Below are 20000 nucleotides of genomic sequence, written 5' to 3' on the forward strand. Positions count from 1 at the left end.
GCCTAAATTCGACTTTTGAAAAATAACACATTTAGAGGTCAGGAGCACTTTACTGAAGAAAGGCAAAGGAACCTGAAAAATGCGTTTTCAGCTTCTTTGGGAATGCTTCCACATGTGTTACCACCATAACCTGTAATAGTCTTCAAAATTATCGTGTAGGGTTGGGATGTGTTTAAACGGGGATAAAAAAATGGGAGGGGGCTACAAGGAACTGATTCTGCAGGAAACGAGGTACTTATGCTCAGTGGTCAGATGAAGCTGTGTTAATGTCTGGTTTTCTCCCATCAAAGTTAACTTTTAGTAAATCATATCACACCTCTGCAGAGCCCGAGGGAGAAAGGGCATTGAGTGGGATTAGTGATTAATAATATTGGCAGACACAGTAATTCTGACCTCAATATGTTGGAACAGAAAAGGGTGATTGCAAATCTTTCTCAGCTGCATAATTGTGTTCATCAAAGTCTTGGTTCCTCCACGACCCTACGTATGCAAAGACATCAGTGACAAAGATACACAACAGACCAACTCACAGAACAATGTGATTAATTTGGCTCTTGTTTCAACACACCCCCCTCTCATACACATGTACATTAACCCACTGACTCCTAGGAGTGGACTAAATCGATTTTGCTGTCTAACACTAGATAATTTTATCTGTCAATGGGAAGGGGGGGGGGGTGGGGGGTGGGTGGTTTTATTTATTTATTTATTTGCGATGTTTATACAGGCAATCCAATTCAGCAACGCTGGTTTAAACGGAGGCCTGTTTAGGGGTTTAGGGTTAGGGTTCAGGCATTTCAGGAGTCAATGGATTAAAAAACCCTTCGCCATAGGAATGGCTTTTGTAAGAGATATGTTTATTTATGTACTTGCTCATTCTCTGAGTTTATCATTTGATTAGGGAAAGCAAATTTGTAAACTTCCAATGATCATAAACAAATCTATTCAAGTGGGAATGATTAGAAGAAAAGTTCACCAAGGCAGCAGTTGGTGTGTGTACCTCATAAAGGTTAAAGGTAAAGTCACTTTATTCAACATCGGTAGTTCCTTCAGCTACGAAGCTGGTATCAATGGAAGCCGACAGTGCGCCCTTTACCCCCCTCCCCTCTGTCACTGCTCCATTTTAAGGGGATTTAAAGCTATAGCTACACGGACCAGAGGAAAGTCAAAACAGACGTCGAAGTCACCGAGAATCGAACCGGGGACCTCTCGCTCCGAAAGCCTCACACTAGCCATCTGAGCCACGTCAAGCATAAATGTTCCAGGTCCTACTATCAAACCCCACTCATTGAGATATTTAACTCTGGTGGTGTTAGTGAAAACCTGGGTAGCTCTAGCACATTAAGTAGACCTGTGATACACAAGTGAGTGGCTCCCAGGGTGAACTGATGTGCTGAAGGATGGCTTCAAAAAATAAACATGCATTTAAGTGATTTACCCAGTGTGGCCAAATGTTTCAATCTGTTGCAGCATTAATTATTTGGCAAATATTCCTTGACCATGGGTGGTTTTCATTTACCATGTCGCCTCTAGGGTTGTCCACATTATGCCGGCATAATTTTGAGCATAATAGTGAGGCATGAGCATCGAGAATTATACCAGTATAATAGTAACAAAAATTTCCGGAAATTTGTCAAAATATTGACAATAAATAAATAAATAAATACATCGGAATTAGGTACAATCTCGAAACTGGGATTCCCGATTTGCTGTGGAGAAATATATGTGACAATCGATTGCCCAGACTTCACCACAGGAAACGGGCGTGGCACGTGGAGTGAATGGGAGTGTGGGACTTATATTTTTATGTAAAAAATGAGTGATCCGGGAGAAAATGTTTGAGCATAATAGTGAAAATGGTGAGCATAATGTGGACAACCCTTGTCGCCTCATGCCTTATGGGGGCATTGTGCCAAGCTGACAACTTGTCTCAGGTTGATATGCTACAATGGGGATGTATAGTACATAACTTACATATACAGTCTACCAACAGAGATTGACCCAGTTGGTGGATGTCCCATAAGGTTATCAACTAGTGTGACAACACTTCACTTACATCTTAAAACCTCAAGGACCAAGTTGGGACAGCAAAGTATTGTAAAGATGAAAAAAAGGGAAATGTTGCCTTGCTAAGTACAAGTTAATGTAAATGCTCAAATTAGCGCCCAGCAAACAAGCGCCCCGCTTCGAAATAGCACCCCTCCTAAGGCTTAAAATTTGGAATAAGTTTCGGTACTCAGTACGACATACGAGACATACAGTACTTTTAATTAATTTGACATCACAAAACGTCTCACAATGGCAAAGGCATTGTTAGAACTGTTCTATTGAAGAAATACAGCACAATACATCTTCGACAGGCAACTCTAAAACGCCTTGAGAACATTCAAAAGTTTCACAAGAAGTAATTTTCGATGACGTTTTTTGAACTATGATATGTCACAGTTTGGGTTACTGGTAACTAGAAATAGAGATGGTGTCAATTTCAGGCCAAAAATTGATAAATGAAATAAGTGCCCCCCTCTCTTAGGGCGCCAATTCGAGCGTTTACGGGTACATCAATAATGTTATTTATGGCTATTCCCATCCCTACAGTATTGACCATGCTGCCATACTCTTAACTTAGCAATAGTTTACGGTAATTTATGCTGTCTACCTTTTTGTCCTTTTCAGAGCCATCTGTGAGCAGCACACCTGCCTTGTGCATGTGATTATAAAGAATCCGCTGAAGGGTTGACATGTCACATTTGATCACATACTCCACCTTAAAAGCAATAAGAGACAAAACTGGTTATTGGTCTCCAAGAAGCCCCCAAATATGTACAGAAACAATATTCTATTAGCAATTTCTTTTAGCAACACATTTTAGGATTTCAATAACAGAAAACACTTATCCACAAGTGTTAAGTCACTTTGGTCTCCATAAGAGCATCAGCTGCAATCAAAACAATTAACAATCCATCTTTTGTCCACAGGTTAAGTCACATCTTTGGTAGAAGTGTACCAACAATATCAGCCCTTTTAAGCAGGCATGGACAACTGACTTAGTATCCAAAAGTTTTGGCAACACTAGAACCCTCTTGGTACATGTAATAATTAAGGAAGTACCGGTAAGCATCATTATTTACTCTTGGATTTTTAGACTTCACTAGTAGCTAATACCTCCAAGCATTGAACAGAACAACTTCAAAACTTTTGCTGGAGGCAAACCAGTTGGCTATTTACAAGTGCAGCCAGGAAATTGAACCACCCAGAACAAATTCAACAAGTGGTCAGAACGTGTCTTGGACCCAGGATCCCTGGATCACCAGGCAAGCACCCTCACCACTGGGCTACACTGTCTCCTGCAATCACTTGTGATGGATGATTCATTTTGCCTTCACACTGCAATACACTACCGCAGAAGAAGGGCACACAGTCGTTTTTAGTACTTACTCCTACTCGTGCAACATGCATGTATTGGTTGAAGGGGACTTGGGGTCTTCCTGAGCCAAACGACTAACACCTACAATTCAAGTCTCAAACTGAAACTCTCTATTTCTTCCTTCATGTTACTTCTCTTTCTTGCTTAGATCCTCCGCAGTTTCTTTTATTTTTCTATTGATCTAGCAATTTTGTAAAACCCTCTTTTGCAGTAATCGCAATATCATTATATTAGCAGACTAGTCACACTTGCTAAAGTTTTTAACTATCTGCAGGCCAGTCTGGTTAACTGGAAGAACTTGAACTTCCACTAATTTAGCTTAAAAACACACGACAGCTTATCAAAGACAAGTTGTCTAATCTACTTATCCCACAAAAACATCAACAAGGTTTCAACCAAAACAGCCCTGGTCTTCACAGAAATAGCTATGGTATTTATATTTTTTCTTTTACCTTCTCTGGTAATTGGGATTCAACTTCTTTCTTCAGACGACGCAACAAGAATGGACGCAACACCTAAAGAAAGAGCAGGAGAACTTAATTCATCTCAGCTTTCAATAATGCTGTTTTGCATGTGATGTCATTGTGGCCATGTTGGATGGCAAGAACAATAACATGTCTCTCCGCTGGGAACTAAACTTCGTTATTGTGCAAATTCTGCAAAACGAAATTGTATTGTAGTGCCATTTCAACATGGACACCGTACATGTGTCACAAGGGTGCAAACCAATAATATCTTGCAATATATTAGGTTTGATCTTGACAAAAAGGGAGAAAGCCAGACTGTACAACAAAGGACTATTGCTGAACTAAATTCTTCAGTGATCACAACAAATGTTTCGATCATAATGGCAACCAGTCTTAAAACAAAATGTTCCAGGTTTCCTATCAAACCCCACTCATGAAGATAGAATCTTTTGTGGTGTTAGTGAAATCCTGGGTAAGTTTTGCACACCGCCAACACCTGACATTCACTGGATTTCAAACAGGTCTATAAAGTGTGCCATCGAATGTGGACTTAAACAAAAAAAACTGTCTTTTATACAGTGCAGCAACATTAATCACTCAAGAAATCAGCACTGAAGCTACTTCTCAACATTTCTCAGGTAATGACTGTGACACAAAGAAATAGCATGAAAACTCAATGTACATGTATTTTGGCTTTCCATGTTATATCTTGCAATAAATATTTATTATACTTAGTTTGAACTTCATGAAAAGGAAGAAAGCCAGTCTGAACAACAAAGGACGGTTTTATACACCTGTCAAACACAGAGCTATAATAATTGGCCTTGCGCACGATGTTGCTTATCACTGTGATATTCTATGATTTACTCAAGTTTGGTTATGTTTTATTGTCCACAGATGCCCACTTAGTTTGTGATTAGTCCAAATGTGTGTTGACAGAAGACAAAACTTTTGGTATTTTCAAGCTAAAGGCACATTAATTTTACCAGCGCGAAGGGAGACTTAAATTAATTTTTAAAAACACTCACAAATCCGCACTTACGGCGTAACAAACAAGTTGATCGTGCCTTTCGTGCCCTTTGAACAGGGAATCCAAATATCGTGCATTTCGTGCCTTGTTCTCGTTCACCGATCGTGCCTATGAAGTCTAATGTTATCGTTCCATGATTTCATGCTTTTCGTGCCTTCGTTTGTACACCGTTCCTTTCGTGCCTTAATTTGCATATTTCATACATCGAGCCCTTTATCGTTCCTTTCGTGCCCAGATTTTTCGCGCGAAAGCCGTCGCGTTTATAACATTTGCTGTAACTCCCATTTGATGCCAAAAAAAAAAAGACAAAAATAAAAGTAATGAATGGAAAATCATGTCTCAGTATTTTCTTTTGGTAATCCCATTGAACAGTTATACAATCTGCGTTTCCCTGCACGACGCCGCAAATGCAGTAAGTACTCGTAGTATAAAAGGCTGAACACTGTCAAACAGAAAGAGTTGCCGCAAGATCAAGAAGTTTGCACGAGGTGAGTTTTGTCCCTGTCTTCGCTTTAAAAGAAAACTTCTCACTTACTTTGCTTAACTATTTGCTAAACTTCATTTAATATGATAAAGATGAGCTGAGATTGTTTCTGCATGCAAAGCGACTTTTAGAAACCCAATTTAGCGCTTATCGGAAATTTAATCTCGGCTGCAACAGGCAATCAAAATTATGGTTGGATTGCTAAAATCTTTTCTCGCAAACCTCGATTGGCATTTAGTGTGCTTTCGATTGGGAAATCCGGATTTAGATCTTAAAATCCGGATCTTTTGACGTCCTTAATCTACAGAACGGTCGATTTGTAAATTACGGCGGATTCTCGGGTAACTCAACGATCAATTCGCCCGACACTTGATGTAATGATATCGCTGGGAATAATTCAGACAAAGAAACAAGAGGTCCAATGGTAAACAAACAGCCCAACAGAACACAATTTTCATGAATGTCTTCTCGAACGTTTCTTGTATCGGCCCGGTTCCGGTTTTGGGCGCGATTGAGTATTTCTTTGGCGTAAGCCTGCGAGCGCAGGTTATGGTCATGTGGGCACGAAAGGATCGGGCACGATGGGCACGACAGCTGAGAACGATAAGGCACTATTTGCTCTTAAGGAACGAAAAATGGAACGCATTTGACGAAGTGGGAACGATAGGAACGATAAGAACGGGAACGAAAGGCATCATTTAGACCACAAAGATGAATTTTTTGGGTGGTAAGTCAGCGTGACATTGTAAACAAGACCTTTTATCTTTAACCCTGCTTTCAAGAGAAAAGAACTGACTCGTAACGGTAAACACGATCTATGTGCATGGATTTTTTGCCACGATCTTCGTCTACTTTTCTTTTAATACGAAAATTAAGAGGATTAAGTCCGGAGCGTTTTTCACTAAGCAGAGGGAAGTTTTTGAACCTGGCTTTTTGCGGACTCTGATCTCGATTGCCCGGGTGCTTGGCAATAAACAACCATCATTTACAGATTGCACATACTTTCTACAATATTTTCCCAAAATTTTATGACCCTAACCTTACTATAAGCGCCAAAATTGAGAGTTTTCTAATGTCACTCAAAATGTTACGCGAGTGGTAACCAACATCATGCGCAAGGCCAATTGTTATTTAAGTGTAGTTGTAAGAGTCTTAGGCAAGAGGAGTAATGGCAAATTGCTTGTCACACAACATTTCTGGGGTTACAGGAAAATTTGGTTTTATCGAGCGTTAGCCCCTCACTCTGATGAAGGGCTAACGCTCAAAATGTCAGCTTTCCAAACGGTTCAAAGTGGTAATTAGACCTTAAAACCAAATTTTCCTGTTTCACTCTCCCACCGAAGCAGCACCACAGTTTCTTTAGAAACTAGAGATTTTATATCGGGGGTTATGTGGAGACAACAATGTTGTAGTGGTAGTGGTCTGTGTGCTGGATTCCCATCCTCAGGGTTTGAAGCCTACCTCAATTGTGTTGTTTCCTAAGAAAAGAAACTTTGCCTGCCTCTGACTGCCTCTCTTCACCCAAAAGTAAAAATGAGTAACATACAGCTTGGTGCTCCGCTGCCCTATAAATGGACCAGCATCCCACATTCAGGGCAGGATGGGGGGGGGGGGGGGGTAGCAACCCTCTCAGTTGCTTTATGCTACCAGAAACTGGGATAAGGCCCCCGGGCAGTGTGAGCCCCAGAGGTTTGTATGAACTTTGCTTTTTTGTAGTGATACATGTATGTCAATGGGCAGGAACACTGTAAAAAACCTACAAGGATGTAAAGTCTAACCTTGTGCAAACGGCGGATAATCAAGATGGTCTCCTCTTCATTCAGCTCCACCTGTCAGTATCATACAAAATGAAATAATGTCTATATAATTAACAATTATTCGTCTCAGGCTCAGTGATTATCAGTGAATATTCACCGATAATCACTGAGCCTGAGGTGAATAATTGTTTTAGTATAAATACACAGGCGATTATTTCAAAAAAGAGAAAAAAAACATTTCAACACTAAAATCATCTTCACTTACAGTGGCGAAACGACTACTGGCAGCCATTTTGTCCGTCGAGATGATTATCGGCTGATAATCCGAGGTAGGGAGCCAATGAGAGCGCCCGATTTTGTACAATCACCTTTGTACTTATACTAACAATGATTAACAAAAGTCTCAAAAACAAAAAGCAGGACATGGGCTTACATATACACTGTAGCCCACCCCAACAGAGCGGCTAGAGTGATCATCCAAAATTCCATTAACTTGGAACCTGGTAAGGCAAGTACAGTGTACACTGCATTCAGCATATCAAAATGTCCTATTCAACATAACCGATAAGACTTGTAGCCCTTCAAACCCCGTACAAAATACTGACAATTATTGCCGGGAAGGCCTATGAAGGGCAGAGTTATTGTTCCTCTTGTCATTGAACAGGCACAACATTAAAAATGGTCAGTTGTGACTGTGGTAAGCAAAGAGGAGAGATTCAAATTCTTCTCACCGTAGGTTGAAGAAAGGACTGTAAATCTTTGTGTTTGTAGAAGGTATTATGTTAGAATGAAGTGCTTTGATGCATTTAACCATGTCTTGTGGTTTATCAACTGCTTCTCACAGTATGGGAGTTTAGGTTCATACAATAACCAAGCTTTTTCATGGGAGAGGTCCATCCCAAGACATACACTTTTGTCATGAACTGCATGTACATTTAATCGGAAGCACACTCAATTTTGACAACCAACACCAAGTGAAGGTTTAAGTCTAAGCATTCATTTTTGCTACCTGTTTCTGGAAATAAGGCAAGTATGAGGGTAAGTGAGCACTATTTTTTTGGCGAGGGTAAACCTCTGCTGTTTCTCTTTGCTTGAGGGATAATGTGGTTTGGACGATGCTAGTCTGTATTCCTAGATGCAAGTGATGCTGTAGGGAGAAGAGTAAGTGGCTACTTCATGATGCTAATCAAAATCGCCACAGATCTAATTACATTCATGATCTCATGTTCTCAGTTCTGACTCCCAGATGTGGTGTCAACTGTGGGTTGAGTTAATTCCCTTCCCTTTATTCCAAGATGATTGTTTTTCTTTGGCTACTCAGTTCTTCCCTCTGCATAAAAAATAATCACTGAAGCCTAATTGACCTTTTCTCCTGTCATAGCAAATGGTGCATTGAACCATTGCTCAAAGGTACTGCATGACTTGAAGATTGTTGGAAGAAGGAAGTTCAACAAAGCCCACAGCTCTGGCAGACGGTTCTGAAAGAAAAGACATTTAAAACGGTATTTCATGGATAGAAAAATCATTTTCTTAGTCTCTTGTGTTGTTGCAGCTGATAGAATGCATCAACCGACTGTATTAAATCTTCACATGAAAATATCTCAAAGGAATGACCAAGAGATAATTATAAACAAGCATTTTCGAGATGATGTCACAATCATCTCCAGTCCCCCTTCTGTACTTGTGTGGTTTTGTACCCCACCGGAAGTGAAATGCTGCGTCTTTTAATGGCTAAAGCTAGGGGAAAACATTTTTTGCAGTTGTTATCACAACAATGGCAAGGCCGCTGCCTAAGAAAATTTTCCGGGAGCCCTTCGGGTTTCCAACATTAAAAGTTAGTAGCCCGAGTCATTTTTTCAAGAGCCCAGAAATTTTAAATTAATCCAGCTGGGATCAAATTTACAAGAAATTGCGGATGAATCAAGTAAGGTGCCCGTTCGGGCTACTTGTTCAGAAATTTGGTCGCCTGTGCTCGCAAATAAGGCACCCCAGGGGACCGTTAGGCAGCAACCTTGCAATGGGTACATTCAATCAAGCAAATAAAAAAATTCTGTCATAATTATACACTTAAATGAGTAGAATAAAATGTAGGTAACAGTAACTGCGACAAACTCATGGGGTTAATCCTGCAAAGGGGTGTCATCCCAGGAATAGTGTTACTTGAAACATGTTGAGTGCAAAATCCTGATTGCTATACATGTACATCTGACAACCAAAGGATTTACAGTGTTAACAGTGAAAATTTCAACATCAAACAGTCTTCATGGCAAAAAAATAATGTTATTAATACAATAATTTACTTTGGCTGTACCTGGAGTGGAGTTCCAGTCAGCAAAACTCTATGTGGAGCAGCATAATGTGTGTTCAGAATCTGGGTTAATTTACAGTGATGATTCTTCATTCTGTGACCTTCATCTACTACCATGTATCGCCAGCGCACCTGATGTCAACAAAATCATAATCCAACATTCTACATCCTCAAGTGCAAAACCCCATTATTTATTGTCTTTTTAGAGAAAGAGAAAGAGAGAGAGAGAGAGAGGGGACAATAACAAAGTGAAATGTGACTTATTCCCAATATTATCATCAGGTGCCACATTGTGTTGAGTAAACAAAATATTAGCCCACAATACTTGTGCAGAGCAGCCACTGAAAATAGCAAAATATTAATGATGACAGGGAGTTGTGCACGTAACATCTCCGCTAAATTATGCTACAATTACACTATCTTCAGATTGAAATAAAATTCATGGCACGAAACAAAATGATTTTGTCATTTCTTTATTTATTTTACCAAAAGTAGCAGCAAAGTGGTAACTGCTAACCCTTTTGTTTTGAAAGAGTGAAGGCGAAAAAAGAGTGAAAAAAGAGTGAAGGCGAAAACAAGTCGCAAAAAAGCGTTACTTCTCCAGATATTTTAGTCGCAAAGGGAAAAAATTCAGTCACAAATGCGACTGTATTGGGCACAATTTCAAGCCCTGAAAGATATAACACCTTGAGCTGTTTCTCTTTGACATTAGTATGACCTCAGTGGACAAATTGAATGGATAAGGACGGGCCGAAACTTTAAAGTGCAACTGAACCTTTCAGCAACAGCCAATAATTGGTGAAATCCATGATATACAGGTAATTTTTAAAGAATTAATTTCTCCTGATATTTTTACTGTATGATGGATTCCGAAAACCATGGTTCTATCCAAGGACTGGAATCAGATCAACCTACATGTATCAGAAAACATGGAATTTCAACAAACTTGTGAGCAATTGCTGGTTTTCACTCACGTGATCAACAGCCATGTTTTTCAACGAAAACAAAAGGAAGCGTTTGCATAATAATAGAGTAAAATTCCCGGAGGATTTGGTCGGGGCACCAACATGGCCGCCTTTTCTTTGTTTTGGGCACCAACATGGCGGTCGTGACGTCATGTGAAAACCGAGAATACAGCTGTGATCTATTTGAAGAGAATTTCAACAATAAAATCGCTGATAAAGCTGGTCAAAATTCTTTTGCATTTCACTCGGTCCAGTCTCGTAAGAAGAAAAAAAAGAACCTCAAATTCAGGAAGGGTGCAAAAAACAAATTAATTTTTAAGAAATGTGCATAACCAATTAATTTTTTTGTACCCAGTATGTTGCTTTGAGAGATGTATAGATTAAAAAAAAAAAAGAACTGTAACATTAGGGTCCAGTTGCACTTAACTACAGCTGTATAGCCCCAAAATTCGCAAAGCTCAGGAATTTACACTGCTCATTAAACTTCCAGAGAACAGTGAAGTGAGAGCTTTTTAGGTAAGGTAAGCTGTTGTCTGAATCACAAGGGCATTCAGCTCCGCATGCTGCCTCCCTCATACTCTCTGATCAAAAGAAAACAATTTGATTAGTCAATCTGGGGATTCCTCTGGACAGTGGCTGTTGTTTGCTAAACAAATCTACTATACACACAAAAAAATCATGGACTGGTGAATTCAACCACCTCTCTCTTTTGCTGCTTAATTCAATAAAAAAAAAGATACTAATAATTCTTGTTAACACCTTCAAGATTTCATGTTTCATCCCATAGTTACGACACTTTCATTTAAGGTGGATATACCTTTGACAGAACTGATTTATCTTTCATCACATATTCATAAGTGGTAAGGACTACATTGAACTTTCCAACACGTATTTGGGAGGCCGCTGAGCGACGCATGTTTGGTGAGCCCTGAGAAAAAAAAACAAAATAACTTCATTACCATGATAGCATTTTTGTCAAAAAGGTTATAATTTACTGGGGAGATTCAATTTGGAAAATGCAAGCTCCTGTTGAAGAAGAATAGAAGTACAAACTTTAGGGAAAGTGCTCTGAGGACAAGGGCATTGAGAAACATTGACCAGTTCTTTATACTTTTGAAGCCTACCGTTATTTCCAGCCTTTTACCTCCAAAAGGTAAATTACTACCTTTTACTTCAGCCAACTACTGGTTTATTTATCTCTGAATAATATGCACTTCCAAAAATTGAGGTATAATAACGATTATTATTCACTAAATTTGTTGATAAACAATCATTGGTTTTTAATTGAAAAGTAAAAGCCTGAACCTATATAGGGGTAATGATTTCATTCCACTAATAAATTAACCTCTCTATTAAAATGAACAACTGATCAACAACTCAAAAGTAATAATATAGCATACTTTTCATTTGTCCCAGGATGTACACTGTAGTCACTTGTGATGAAGATCATGACATTTCAACTGCTTAATTCAAGTCCTCATCAGGAGCAATCAAGATAATATTATTATTATCAAGTGACTACATTGTGAGACAAAATTTGTCATTTAATGGCGGATACACTTTATTGTTATCTTTACTTCCATGACAACTAACTGCAACCTTCAGGAGTCAATGGGTTAAAAAAGAGTGCAGTTTACATTGTAATTAATGTTGCCGCACACCACATCATACCTTGTAGCTCACAACAATGATGGATGGTGCCCACTTCTCAAATTCCAATAACCAGTTTGATAATGTTCTGCCAAGAAAACAAAAGAAATCATTCATTTTATTGGATATAATTATACATGAACGAGTGGGGACAAAAACATATCAACTTCATTGACCTATTATTTATAGATGACTTAAAGTAACAATCAGAAGCAGACTGTTTTTTTTTAGAATCTAAATCTATTTGGTGGGGATAATGCAATGGAATGTGGCACAAAGAAATGTAGAGTGATGACACAACATTGAGGATAACAAAATTGAGATGACGTATATCCTGAGGGCAGTGGCTACAAGACCATGTACTTGGGAATGTACTTCCGCACAGGACGGCGGAGCGTATTTTGTATCGTAACAAGCAGTTCCCCCAGCCACGCCATGCCTGCTTCCCCAATAGCATTTGGCAGTAGCAGTAGTGCTAATGAATAATCACAAGCAAAATAATTCAACTGCACCAAAAATGGTCTTTACTGTCTCTAAAGATAAAAACATACACAGTATACCACATGTAACAAGAGCCTTAACTAATAATTATTATAAAATTAACACTCAGATTACCCATACATGTAAAATAATATCCAATCAAAATGAAATAAAATTTGAGTTAAGGGTAGCAGTTTTGAAATAAAAGCACTTATGATCATGCCAAACTTACAAAGTAAAGGAAAATTTTACTTACGAGAGGGGTACGATTACCAAAAAAGGGCCATTGAGTTTCTTGATCTCAATCAGGTATGCAAACAGGGCAATTGTTTGAATGGTTTTTCCAAGACCCATCTCATCAGCGAGGATACCATTCAGGGCGTTGTTGTGTAGGGAGACCAGCCACTCAAGTCCTCGTAACTGAAAGAAAAAAATTTCATGATGCCACAAAACCAGGGATGCTTGGAAGCAGGCCTTAAAACCACCCTAATTAATTGACATAATTTCATGTAAAATCAATCACACACAAGAATGCTGTTTTGTTGTCAAATGCAGTGAACATTTTTGTTCCAAATTTACCCCTTCTATGACACAGACACAAATTATCCCTCTACTAGTAGTGAAAAACGAGAGGAGTGATAACATACACTTTTAAGCTGTTCAATACATGCACTGAAACACTGACCAAAATCATTCTTGTTAATTAAAGTATGTGTACATTACACTGTATAGTGAACATTATATTCATTACATGTACCTGATATTCTTTGAGATGGCCTCCCACCAGAATAGTTGGCTGCTCAGTAATGTCTTCCTGGAAACTATGTGCAATATTGTAATACTGACGGCTTTCCATGGCTGCTGGATCATCAATTCTGAGATGAAGTACACTTGTCAGTCACAATACTTGAGATCAAGGGTGAAAAAGTACATTCAACATGAGACTATAAAATAAAAGACATGTACTTGAACTACTGAAAGAAGATTGTTCACATTTACAGAAAGTACATCATCACAATTATGAACATTTACTTACTTACAACCAATTGACTCCTGGGAGCGAGACTTAATAGATTTTACTCAGTCAAATGCCAGACAATTATTTTTACTCCTCAAAGGGGGTCACTGTAGAAGTGACACTTAATAATTTAACTCTTTCTAATGCCAGGCGAGTTCAATTGTCAATGGGGGATGGTGCAGTGCTCTTATGTCTACCAGTTAACCCTTTAACTCCCAAGATCTGATTAGTAATTCTCCTTTCTAGCTGCTATACATTCCCTTTTATTTTAGTTAAGAGAATTTGAGTTTGATCAAAATAACACCATCTGACTGACAAGTTAATTCATCCTCATCACCTGTCTGCTGAATAGTGAATTGATATTATAAGGAGAAGTTACATACTAATCTCTTCTGGGAGTGAAAGGGTTAAGTAATCAAGACAACCAGAAGCTGTAGAACTAAAAAACCATAGAGAGTGTAGTTGTGAGAGACTGAAGAACCTACTTCGGAATCAGTAAGGAGCCATTATTCTCAGTGCTCCAGAGAAAGAATGATGGCCTCTGGAAATGAGAATGGCTTCAGAATGATAATAAATTCTGACTTGTGGCAACAATATTTTGCCCTTACAACTCACCTCATCTCACAATAATAATATGTTTAACAAGACAATAACTATTACCATGCATGAAAACAAAAACAATAGCTCTTACTCTTCTTCCTGAATATCCTCCTCATCCTTTCCATATTCTTCTCTTTTCTTTTCCTTTTCTGTTTTCTTTTCAGCAGCTTCCTTTTCCATATCTACTCCTTCAACATCATCACCATCACCATCTTCCTCCTCATCATCATCATCGGACTCCTGTTCTTGACGTGGTGCCACTTGATAGCTATAGGTATAGTACAGTAAGGAACAGTATGCAACCACTGATGCAGCAAAGTGCCAAGATACTGGAAACTACAAATAGATTCCATGTTGAAGTGCATCCAGTGCTGGAAATAATTTTTCTTTATTCACAGGACATATGTCCTTTCAGATCTTCATTTTGGTCAGACATTTGACAAATTGGACCGGACATAATTTATTGACTGACAACACCTTGAAGAAGATAACTCAAGATGTGCTGGTGAGATGTTCGGTCATCATGTCCGATCATAATGTGAAACTGGCCGGACATTTTCAAAATTTGGTCGGACAATGTCCGATGACTGATTGTTATTTCCAGCACTGGCATCCATTCAGTAATAGACTGAACAGCTGTAAGAACAATTTTGATGCCTTCTGTGGTATGTTACTGAGCAGATGCACAGCAACATGGAATCTATTTGTTTTATATAACAAAGAATGACAAGTTTTTTTATGACAACGTCAGCTACATGTACAGTATGTGCCTGTCATCTAATAGATCATAGGTGAGAACCAATCGAAATGCATGCATTATTGAGCTTATTAATAAAGTTTGTTATATTGGGGTTTTGTTGTATCAAGACTCTTTCTCATACAGTACATGTTACAGTTACAGCCTGTAGTAAATGTAGGCTCAAGAAGTTTGTTCCTTATACCAAGCACATCTTTCCATAGCAGTACGCTACATAAAAGTTAAACAGTAACCGGGCATTTTTCTCAAATTATTATCCATCATTATCATTCTTTACCACCACTGATGTAACAAGCCAATCAAGGTGCCAGAAATTGGATGGTATTTTGGAGCAACAGTATCCAATACAAATTAATGCAAGGGTTACCAAACATTTTTCAATTAACTATTGGTTCCTGCATCAGTGTGGGTTCATCAAGATTTTAAGGATGCAATATTGGTTCTTCGTTTGCAGACATTTTCCCGAGTTTTGAATGCAAACTGCTGAAGTCCCTTGCAAGGAAATTTCTTTTGCAATGCATTTGTTTGCTGACAACATCAGTGTGCACAATGGGAATACAATAATAATTATTTTCCTCATCAATGGTGCCACCTCAGGGATAAACGCATATAAACCTACATAGGTGTGCAGTCACAAAAAACAGGTGCTGCCAAACTAGCATGAATCTTGAAATCGTAAGTTAATTTTCTTACCCGGGATGGCTCTCAAGCCAAACATCCAAATCGTGAGCAACAGGCGCATCATCTCCCTTCAGGACAACTCCAGTTTCAGTGTCCACTACAGGTACATGCCGGTCACCCTCTGGAGTGTCATCATCATCAAAGTCAGACTTGCGCCGCTTTCTGTTTTCCTTCATGTGTTTCTTTCTTTGTTCTCTTTTGTGTTGTTGTACCATTTTAGTAAGACTGGCGACATACTCATCTGTCTGAGCTAGAAGGTATGCCAGACGTTTGTCCTTCTTCTGATCAATAAGTTTTCTGTAGCCTTCTTCATCTTCAGCCTATGATAATTAGAATAGACAATGCAAGGTTGGTGATGCCTCGTATGGAAAATTTCACATCAAGTCTTATATCTCATAACAGTGCACAACAAAATGTTATTTTGTCATAAACCACTTATTCAGCAAATAGTCGGTGTCACAGGGTTCTCCTTATCAGGCTGTAACCGGTAAAATTTACCGCTTGTAAGAGCACTTATCACCACCTGCAAACGCTCAGAAGTCGCTTATCCTTTGCAGAACATCCAACATTAACCAATTGCATTACCGGTTTGAAAAGGTGCCATACCTGTTGCGCTGAAAACTAGGGAGAACCCTGGTGTCATTATTTTTGTCAAAAAGGCAAGACAGTTGAAAGTAACTGAAGGACCAACTTACTCCATTCATGTATTTAGGAAATCTTTATCCTTTTATTTTTTAAAGTGAGTTTTTGATAGAAAATAAAATAAATTTCAAATTTTCTTGCATAACTCACCATAAGTCTTCTCATTCTTTCTTTCTCGATTCTCTCTTCCTCTTTCTTCTTCTCTCTGTCCGTGATGGAGTGGTAGCTCATAACAGCTCTGTTGAGTTTCACCACCTTGGACTGGATTGATCGATGGTATTCACGGAAGTCACGTGCATGCTGTAGAATAGTGTTCAGGTACTCCTGGTGCTTCTGGCGGCGTTTTCGCTCTTGTTCCATCTTCTGCTGCTTCTCAAGCCTTTCGGTGATCCTATAAGACATCAGCAGAACATGTTTTGGACACTCCTATATATTCAAAATAGTAACTTTAATCTTTTCAAGAATCAATGACATAATTTTTGTTAATTGAGAAACAATGCTTTTGTGGATGCATACAGCAGGAACAGAGATTTTGATTGGTTAATTTAAACTCAACTGTCCATTAGTTCATTTGAAATTTTGATATTTTTCATGCAACTTTTTGCATTATAAGAAAATAAAACGTCTGCATTTTTTGGGGAATTGAATTCAATGAATCTTTGTCTTAATTATTTAGAATGGAGGGTTTAAAGGTTTGAAATATTTTTCTCTGCATTATTGCCTGAACAACAACCCTCGCTTTGCTTCAATGCTTTCACACAAGTCAAAAGTAAACTGTGTTGTTTTGCAGGAAAAGTAATTTTTCACGACCTGCTGTGGCTGCCTTTTCTTGTTTTATTTCACTCCCTCCCACCAACATCCTGGAAAATATAAGCCTATTCAACAAACTGGCATTTTTTGCCTTGTGTTAACAGTACCTGCCAAGGAAACCTCTGGCACTGTGAAGAATGTTTTCCTCCTTTGTTGCTAGCTTTATGTAACCAACCCTTTGATAATACTGGCTTAAAGGTGTTTTAAGAACGGTGCCTACTAATTAAAGATATTTTTGCCCCGGTGTGTGATTATGCAGGAAACGTAGATCTTAACAAGTGTTATTGAAATCCAAAAAGAAAATCAGGGGTAACCACGTATTTTTCAAAGATAATTCATGAATATTTGTAAAAAGCTTTCAAATACAAAGCAATGTATGGCGTTCTTTCCCAAATTGAAGCTTAATTACCTCTCTTTTCTTTTTGGATACCAAGAGTACTTACTAAGATCTACTTTCTCCGGATATTTTTAAACCGCGCAAAAATATCCCTGTATTAGTAAGCATCGGCGATAGGAAATCCGAGTATCTTTAGATGCGCAGAACGTATGCGCAATAACAATAGTAGGCACCGCCCTTAAACACAGGGTTCCTGCTGGATTTAGTACATAAAATTCCAGGAGAACACGTTTTCAAGGAATGTTTGTAAGAGGATTTCTATGCCATACATCATGTTTCAGTGTTTTCTTTGCTGAAAAACCTTACCTTGATATTCTTTCCCACGTCCTGTGAGTTAAGTGCACGCACAGGCATTTTATTTTTTGCATTTAATCTTTCCCAAATAGTCAAATTCGAGCTCAATTTTTGAAATGTCTCTTTAACTTAGCATGATGCAATCTCAACAATTTCACCAAAAAAAACATTCAAGGTGTTTTCAAGCAGTTTCCACCAATTTTTTTTTTTTTTCAAGGGCTTTTCAAGTGCCCTGGAAGTCAAAAATGAAATTCCAGGGCTTTTTTAGGACTTAAAGGAGTACCACAAACCCTGTAAACACTACTAATAAAATGATCGCATGTGATACACATGTTACATGTAGGTGTGGTTGTGTACCTTGCTTCCCTGAGAGACTGCTTCTTGCTTCGTTTGTAAGCTTTGGAGTTCAATGCTGTCTCCAAAGTGGTATCTCTTCTTGTGCATGCAACCACTTCAGCTCGTAACTACAGAATTGTTATAATGATAGCTACCTTAGTATTGAGAGTGAGTTTCAATTGTAAATTGTGAGTTTCAATTGTAAAACAAAAACCAAAGTAATTACTGCCAATCAAAAAGGACGGAGACAATCCAGTAAACCAATGAAAACTCGAGGTCATTACATGTAGCCGACACAAAGAACGGGAAAATGTGCACGCATGAGCCACGATTGGTTTTGGTTTCACTCCTGATTGGTTGAAAAAGTGAAGAGAATGTTTTTTTGGGTGAACCAGTCACTGAGTGAAGTAATCATAGACAAAAGCAATAATTTGCTAATTACTTTTGACACTCAATTGAAAACCGCTCTAAAGCTTGAAAAAGTGCAGTTACCAAAAAACAGGTTAAATTCATTACACAAGATATCACTTTTTCTGAAGGCAATTTACAATTTACCAAGTGTCTGATGAAATTAATTATCAATGAAGTACTAAAATACTCCAAAACGAGGGTTCACAAACCAGAATAAGGTTTGCTCGGTAGATCCTGCACTAAACAAAAAATAACTGCAGCACACATTGCAGGTTCAAATGGCCACAGGATTACTTAGATGATTCAAGTCAAATTCTACATGTAGTACTAAACAGGGCTAATTACAAGAGAAAGAACGAATTTGTTCTTAAGAAAGGCTAACATTCAAAATGCCAGGTCACAATTTTTCTTACCATGGCAGGGCTGTCACTAATTTTTCGAGTAGGTGGGGAAATGAAAAAAGCAGCCGCGGGACAAACATTTACTGGTGTGACTGTCAATGAGAAAGGGTGGGGGAGGGGCATAAGGGTTTTGGGAAACAACACAAAATTTTCCAAACACGTTTTTATTTTAATGCAACTTTTACATGGAGTAAATTAAATGCCACTACTGTTACCTTTCTCTATGGCATTGGGAAGACTCTGACATGTTCCCAAGAGTAATTTTCCATTCTTATGTACTTTTATCATGACAAAACAGGGCTGCAACGAATTTAATCTTAACTCCTTAAAACTGATAACTCTGAGCTACTGTACTTCACTTCCACAAGATAATACTATCATAGCCCAGCATTTTCAACATTTTTTTTAAAATATCACACTCGGTGATAGTCAGTATGTTTCAATGCAGGTCAAATAAAATATGTAAGAGATATGCATGTTGTTTATTTTGGCATTTGGAAAAATTATACCCACCCTCACATAAAACAGCCCACGTGAGTCGTGACTATTGGCGTGACAAAAAAGAGACCTTGAGTACGACTGGGAACGAGTGAAAGTAGCTCGTGACGCTCGTGACAAAGAGGCAGGAGAAAAAAAAAACATGGTGGCAAGAACGCGTCAAGAACGTAACACAATTTCTCATGAACCAACCGCCGCATTGCCTTGAGAAAATAACACAACGTAACTCTCTGCTCTGATGTAGAGTATATGGACGAACCAGATTTCTGTCGGACAAAGCAATAACTGGAATGTATACAAGCCCTGTACGACTGATACGTAGTTTTTGCATGACGAGTAAACGAGTTAGTTGACGGCCCAATCAACGTTGTAAGTTTTTAGCTAACAAATCGCCGACTTTTTTGTGCATTTCTCTTTAAAGAAGACAAGTCCATGTGTGACAACTACCAGGCCACATGCATCTTGCGCTATTAAATTCGCTTAGGCATCATCCCAGTGGTCGATTTGAAAGAGAAATGTTGAAGCCCAAACGGTGATTTGTTCATTTTAACATCATCTTACCTTGAAGTGGAGCCAGAAGAGAAGAAGGA

At 38.5% G+C, this 20000-nt stretch overlaps 1 protein-coding gene across 3 annotated transcripts in view; it reads right to left on the bottom strand.

Annotated features, from left to right (window-relative positions):
* LOC138023616 (transcription activator BRG1-like) overlaps nucleotides 1-20000 on the bottom strand; it is a 56082-nt gene that overhangs the window by 25655 nt on the left and 10427 nt on the right. For all 3 annotated transcript variants that reach the window (XM_068870639.1, XM_068870638.1, XM_068870637.1), the window contains exons 6-19: nucleotides 18122-18228; nucleotides 16414-16654; nucleotides 15634-15941; nucleotides 14275-14451; nucleotides 13323-13440; nucleotides 12822-12985; nucleotides 12107-12173; nucleotides 11253-11363; nucleotides 9474-9602; nucleotides 8527-8640; nucleotides 7184-7234; nucleotides 3877-3939; nucleotides 2657-2764; nucleotides 394-480 (exon numbers count right to left, since the gene is read on the bottom strand). In XM_068870639.1, coding sequence (XP_068726740.1) covers nucleotides 394-480; nucleotides 2657-2764; nucleotides 3877-3939; nucleotides 7184-7234; nucleotides 8527-8640; nucleotides 9474-9602; nucleotides 11253-11363; nucleotides 12107-12173; nucleotides 12822-12985; nucleotides 13323-13440; nucleotides 14275-14451; nucleotides 15634-15941; nucleotides 16414-16654; nucleotides 18122-18228 — 1845 coding nt within the window. The remainder of the gene's footprint in view (nucleotides 1-393; nucleotides 481-2656; nucleotides 2765-3876; nucleotides 3940-7183; nucleotides 7235-8526; nucleotides 8641-9473; nucleotides 9603-11252; nucleotides 11364-12106; nucleotides 12174-12821; nucleotides 12986-13322; nucleotides 13441-14274; nucleotides 14452-15633; nucleotides 15942-16413; nucleotides 16655-18121; nucleotides 18229-20000) is intronic.

The sequence above is a fragment of the Montipora capricornis genome, chromosome 11 (assembly GCF_036669925.1).
Source record: "Montipora capricornis isolate CH-2021 chromosome 11, ASM3666992v2, whole genome shotgun sequence".
Classification (NCBI taxonomy): domain Eukaryota; kingdom Metazoa; phylum Cnidaria; class Anthozoa; order Scleractinia; family Acroporidae; genus Montipora; species Montipora capricornis.